Genomic DNA, 5,777 nt, shown 5'->3' with positions numbered 1-5,777 from the left:
AAATTATTATGACCATGAAGTCTTTATTTGCATGGGTTTACATTTCGTTGTGTAGCATGGAAAAATCGGAGAAACACTCCCATTCAGAATGCATTGGTTTACACTTCGTTCTTTGGAGCACGGTTATTTTTATTTATTTATTTATTTTCCGTTTTTGAGGAGTTGAGGATTTTTCTGCAATAATCCAAAATCCATTGGAAAACCCGTTGGCTTTTTGTCAAGGGAACCGAGGGCGACGCTCACTTCCGGGTTTGCCAACATACGTCATCCCTCTCTACCACTCTATACTGTAAAAACACATGTTCAAGATGAATGATAATGCATTAATTTATTCTTTATTCTGCCATAGTAACACGGTAAATAAATGGCAAAAATAGGCTGAGAACGAATTCGTATTTACGATATTGTAGCGACCCTGGGACAGTTAAATAGTTTGTGTGTTATGTGTTGCATTGTATTTCGTTGTCCGTTATGCCAGTTGTTCTGTGTGCATGTATTGTAATGTTCTTCTTGTCAATCAGTGTGGGGGCGAATCATTAGGTCAGCTGGGGGAGGGCCTTGGAAGAACACGAGGGTGGGGGCCTGCACATGAGTGAGACCGTGTTGGGGGTTGCCGGGGTAACCGGGGTTTGTTTTGGGTGGGATTTCTGCCGTTGGTTACGGGTTTCAGTGACCTGGTTTTGGTTCATTAAAAGTTCCTTCAATTACTAATGACTCGACATCGTTATGTCACCGGCGAGGTCATTACAATATGTTCAATAAAACGTAATCACGGACAAAATACGTTTTTTAGACAAACGTAATTGAGAATGCCAAATAGTTCTCTGGGAACGTAATTTTGATGAGAAAGGGTTGCTCTGTCAGTTGTCAAAAAAAGCGCACGGACGTGGCCTCAGCGTCAGAAACTGAAGCCACTCCGAGCGCGTCGATTTCTGACGAACGGTCAGTGACTTTTGCTTCAGTTTCTGACGCAAAAGGGTACCCTTGCGCTGCTTTTTTCGACGCATGGGGTTTTCAGCAGCCATCGGGTCCCCCGTCAAAGGGTTACATTGTAACTAGTTGAAAACCCCATGCGTCTAAAAAGGCAGCGCAAGGGTACCCTTTTGCGTCAGAAACTGAAGCAAAAGTCACTGACCGTTCGTCAGAAATCGACGCGCTCGGAGTGAGAATGTGTTGGTCTGCAAGCAGCGGCTCAGATCAGACGTGACCCCATGTGGGGGACCCTAACTTCTCCTACGCTGTCATTGGCTGAAGAAGTCACCAAACATGCACTCAGAGTTACCACCACATGAGTAGAAGCCATACTGTATGGTAGAAGCCCATAGGTGATGATTAAGCAGGATTTCGTTTGTATGAGTCTATATTTTGTTTTATTTTGAAATTCCTCCAGACAAACGTTAACTGCAACAAAAACATTTTACAAAATAAAATTTGGTTATTCTATATATTAATATTTTTTTAATTGTGACAGCTTGTTAGCTAGGTCTTGACAGAGATGGCTCAGACTAATTACATCTCAACAGCCTCAGCAGCTCAGACTTCACCGATTACCTGAACAAACTGGTCCTCAGCACTGGTGAGAAATTACCAGACCCATATAGTATTCCGAGTGAGGAATGGATTGCAGATATGTCCAAATGGCCAGCTCATGGCCCGACATATACAGTTATCTGATTGAGAAGCCTAGTGTGTACACTAAGGACAGTTTGCGTGCATATAAATACTGGATGCTGGACAACAGCATTTAAGAAAAAACTGATGTAATGAGCAAGATGGATAGGTACACCTGACAAAATCTAACTGACTTCATTACTGTCAACACAACAACAAACAAACAACACATCTGACGCTTTAAGTGTTCATTTATTTTTTTCTGAATGTACATTTACGTAAAATCACAAACAGCACTGATATATATTGTTCATCTCCAGAAAGAAGTGCAGTTTGAGTTCGGCAGACAATGATAATACTCAAAACTTAGTTGAAAGCTAGAAAAAAAAAATGACCAGGTATAAATGTTAAATGAGTTCATATAGTATTAATTATGTACACTCATTCATTGTTGAGATGTACATTTAATTTTAATTGCATTGCCTTCAATATATTGCATTTACAACATTCAGTTCATGTTCAATATTTGCCATGTCAGCTTTAAACGCAGTTTCTCCATTATCATAAATAAATGAAATAGTTCTGCGTGCGTGGTTCTCAACCTTTTTGTACTCTGAATGATCCTGTCTGATCAAATTTAGTTATTCATAACTGTTATTAATTTTATAGTCAGAGAGAAAGAGAGTGATGAGTAAGTGAGAGAGACAGTGAGAGCAAGTAGTAAGTGACCACCATTGCCCTCATTAGCCCTTAAAAGCCTGACACAATCATGGAAAATAATGTACACCTCCTTGACTCTGAACACAGTTATCGCCGGGCCACCACAGCCCCCCTAAGGTTCGTAAGACCAGCACATATGGTCAAAATGTCATCTAGCATATCGACTTGGCTGATGGGTATGACAGTGTTCAGTATCTTAAAGGTTTTAAGCTGACCAATAACTCGTTCCACATGTATGCGGACTCTTGACAACTGACGTGAAGTGTCAACACAAGAACCTGGCAATTGAGATTTCCCCTTCGTGAAACTTGGTATTCTTAATGTTGCTCCTACACTGGCCAAATCCTCTCTAACAAGGAAACCTCTATCTGCAAGGATCTCGTCACCATGCTCAAGTTTACCCAAAAAGGCAGAATCTAAAGTTATTACCTTGTCAGAGGCACGACCTCCCCACCCACTAGACAAAAAAGATATAGCTCCTGCTGGTGTGATTCCTATTAGATATTTCATTGTGTTTTGGTGCTTATAATTTGACCAGGTTTCAGCCCTTGCTTTAAGATTGTGTGTTCTTTCTATAAAGATTTCAGTACAGTCTATAATACATCGACAATTCCTAAATTTGGGTTTAAAACACTTTGGCATGTTTGCTCTCACTGCATCCTTACTAGGCCACATTATCAAAGGTTTCACTATTGAGGACAACATGGGTATCCAGTCTCTTAGTATTTTTGATACAGTTGAGAATGGAAGCCCAAATCTGTAGGCAAGGTCTCTGTTGGTGAGTCCAAGTCTTACTTTCATTAGAACCAAAAGGAGGTGGTTCTCCCAACTTAACCCACCCTTAAGCACAAGTGTGCTTCTTTTTACAATATCCAGCAGCCACATAACCATTTGTAATGATTGTAAACCAGTAAAAAAAATTATTTTAGCATTTGTGTCTTTTATGGAATCAAACCCAAACTTGGACTGCTTCAGTTGCTCCTTCAGATGTTTATTTTCTTCCTGTGTGGCATACAGTTCTCTTTTCAGAGCTTCATAATCATCACGGAGCTGGTTGTACTGCAGGTTGAGTTGGTGCATCTCTTTTCTGGACACAAACTTACATTCATCTACAACACAAAAAGGAGATAAATTAACTCATGTGCAACACATCAGCTTTCATACACAGACACACACACACACACACACAACACACAGACTATCTGTCTGGTTCTCTGTCACTCTACTCACCTGACCACCAACCAACCAACACAAACACACACTTAATAGTATGACTTGTGCATACCTTCAGAATAATCTACAGTATCTGCTTCAGGCTGGCTTGTGGGGCAGGTAGCAGGGGCCTTATCTTCATCTCTTATTCTCTTTCTTTCATATCTAGGACAAACAGAGTAGAGTTAAGTTAAAAACCCAAAATAATCAACACATTAAGAGATAATAAAATAACATAATAAAGAAAGACACACAAGAATATCTTATTTGCTCAGATAATTAACAAGCTACCAAGAAATTAGAAAATTTCAAATACATGACATGACACTGACCTTGCCACCTTTCCCGAGATGTCTCTGTTGCTGCTGTGTGAAAAAACGGATGGAACAAAATCTGGACTATCACAATCCATGGACGGTGACCCTGAGAAAAAGAATGAGATTAGCTATGCTTATTGTTTATTTTCACATTTTTTAACCTATTTGCTAATTTACGAGCTCAGTCATAATGAGCACCAATAGCACAAGCATTTAAGTTACGGGTTCAGAGTTAAAGAAAATCGTACACTGTAACATTAGCTGTGTGAACTGTGAAGACACTTTCTTGTATGACTTTCAGCCTGAACCAAGAAACCTACACCAGCCATGCAGCTAATGTTGGTACTTACAGTAACAACAAAAGCTAAACTTATAGGTTACGACCGCGAGCCAACGTTAAACTTTACAAACTCAGTAGAAGACGGACAAATTTGTTGGCCAGTTAGTCAGTAAATCACACTAATATATCCTCATTAAGTATGGTAAAATCACACGCAGTCCTACTCATTATCCAGCTCATGTTGGAAAAGACAAACATACCAGAAACGAAGTGGGCGCTGCACAGACTCTCGCCGCCTTTAGGACCTTCGGGACCCCAATCCGCCCTTTTAATGGCCTGGAGCCACAATCTTCTTCTTCTCTTGGCAAAAGGATGAGATCCTCTCGGGATATTAAACAGTTTCCTTCCATCCTTTTGCCGATTCGTGCAGTTTACAGCACAACAGCTCCTTGTCATTTTCGTTCTCCGCTGACTCCGCTGGTAAACAAATGACAAATGCTGCTTTCGGCCCCCTGGCTGCGCGCGCACATCTGCGATGACGTTGCACAGAAACCCGCCTTGCTGCAGTAGAAGAACGATTCGCATTGGCTGGATGGGCGGAGGGGCGGGGCTAATCATACACACTTCCTGAAGTGTGTATCAAAGTGTACTGGCAAAGTCTTGTCGCTAGGGGAGCAAATCCTACACACAAATACACACACATCTCCCAAATCGTGACTTATGGAACCCTCTCTGAGACTTTGAGGCATTCTGGAGGTGTTCTTGAGTTGATTTAAATGAAAAAACTTGTGGGACCCGAATTTTGGGCCCCACAAGTGAAGTGGTCCCCACGAGATTGGTGGGCTAACTCCTTTTTGGCCCCACAGGTGATGGTATGGGAGAGCACACACACACACACACACACACACACACACACACACACACACACACACACACACACACACACACACACACACACACACACACAGTAACACAAATGAACACACAAATAAAAAAAAGAGGAAGTGGAACCGTTTCACCAGATGGCATCAGTGGCATCACGTGACAAGGCGATGATTGAAAAATAAGCTTTTCATGTGTAGATAATTGGACTGGCGATACACAACCCTAAACTGCCATGCTATTTTTCTGTGTTTCATTGTGAATGAGTGGCTGGGTGATTCCCCCAACGAGGAACCCGACGGAGACGAACAGCCAACCCATTGAGGGCGGCTATTAGGGACCAGCCCCCTCCCACTTATATCTCATGATAAAGATGTGTAAGATAATAGCATATCTTGCTCCGCAACCAGATTCTCAACCAGAGTGAAACTGCAGAGGCCGCGATTGCTTGTGAAATAAACTACACTCTAGGGCACAGGCGCGATGGAGTGAATACGCATATATTTCCACTTAAAGCTGCAAATGTGGCGATATTAAACATTTATTAGATTTAAATCCCTCCTCCTCTTTGGTTCAATAAGACAATAATGTCAACCATGCTGTGCAGCATATTACAACTGGGGTGCCTTTAACAGAGGAAACGTTAGAAACAAGACCAAAAGAAAAATAGTTTTTAATGTTTTTTTCTGTGTTTCCATATTTCTTTGTGTTGTTATTAACTCTGAACTGTGTACATGTTGGATGTCGGTTGGTTT

At 41.3% G+C, this 5,777-nt stretch overlaps 1 protein-coding gene across 3 annotated transcripts; it reads right to left on the bottom strand.

Annotated features, from left to right (window-relative positions):
* Positions 1–1,082: 1,082 nt before the first annotated feature.
* LOC130373631 (uncharacterized) lies at positions 1,083–4,829 on the bottom strand. Of its 3 annotated transcripts, XR_008893536.1 has the most exons (5): positions 4,401–4,829; positions 3,876–3,966; positions 3,617–3,708; positions 1,209–3,440; positions 1,083–1,130 (listed from the first exon to the last, which is right to left on the bottom strand). XR_008893536.1 is itself a non-coding variant. In XM_056580253.1 (4 exons), exons 1-4 carry the CDS (start codon positions 4,756–4,758, stop codon positions 2,419–2,421), a joined length of 1,563 nt encoding a protein of 520 aa, XP_056436228.1. In that variant the 5' UTR covers positions 4,759–4,829; the 3' UTR covers positions 1,137–2,418. The 3 variants fall into 3 exon arrangements, 2 of the variants coding, with proteins under 2 accessions (XP_056436228.1, XP_056436229.1); XM_056580253.1 differs by lacking the exon at positions 1,083–1,130 and having other exon boundaries at positions 1,137–3,440; XM_056580254.1 differs by lacking the exon at positions 1,083–1,130 and having other exon boundaries at positions 1,137–3,440; positions 3,884–3,966.
* Positions 4,830–5,777: the final 948 nt, after the last annotated feature.

Source organism: Gadus chalcogrammus, chromosome 20 (genome assembly GCF_026213295.1).
Source record: "Gadus chalcogrammus isolate NIFS_2021 chromosome 20, NIFS_Gcha_1.0, whole genome shotgun sequence".
NCBI lineage: Eukaryota > Metazoa > Chordata > Actinopteri > Gadiformes > Gadidae > Gadus > Gadus chalcogrammus.
Note: the sequence above shows the minus strand (reverse complement) of the source record. Positions and strands in the feature narration are given on the sequence as shown.

Coding starts and splice junctions, on each gene's coding strand:
- LOC130373631 (XM_056580253.1), bottom strand. CDS start 4,758: ATGATTAGCCCCGCCCCTCCGCCCATCCAGCCAATGCGAATCGTTCTT. Junction 3,967..4,400: donor CAGCGCCCACTTCGTTTCTG/GTATGTTTGTCT, acceptor TCTTTTTCTCAG/GGTCACCGTCCATGGATTGT. Junction 3,441..3,616: donor TACTGTAGATTATTCTGAAG/GTATGCACAAGT, acceptor TTTGTGTTGTAG/ATGAATGTAAGTTTGTGTCC.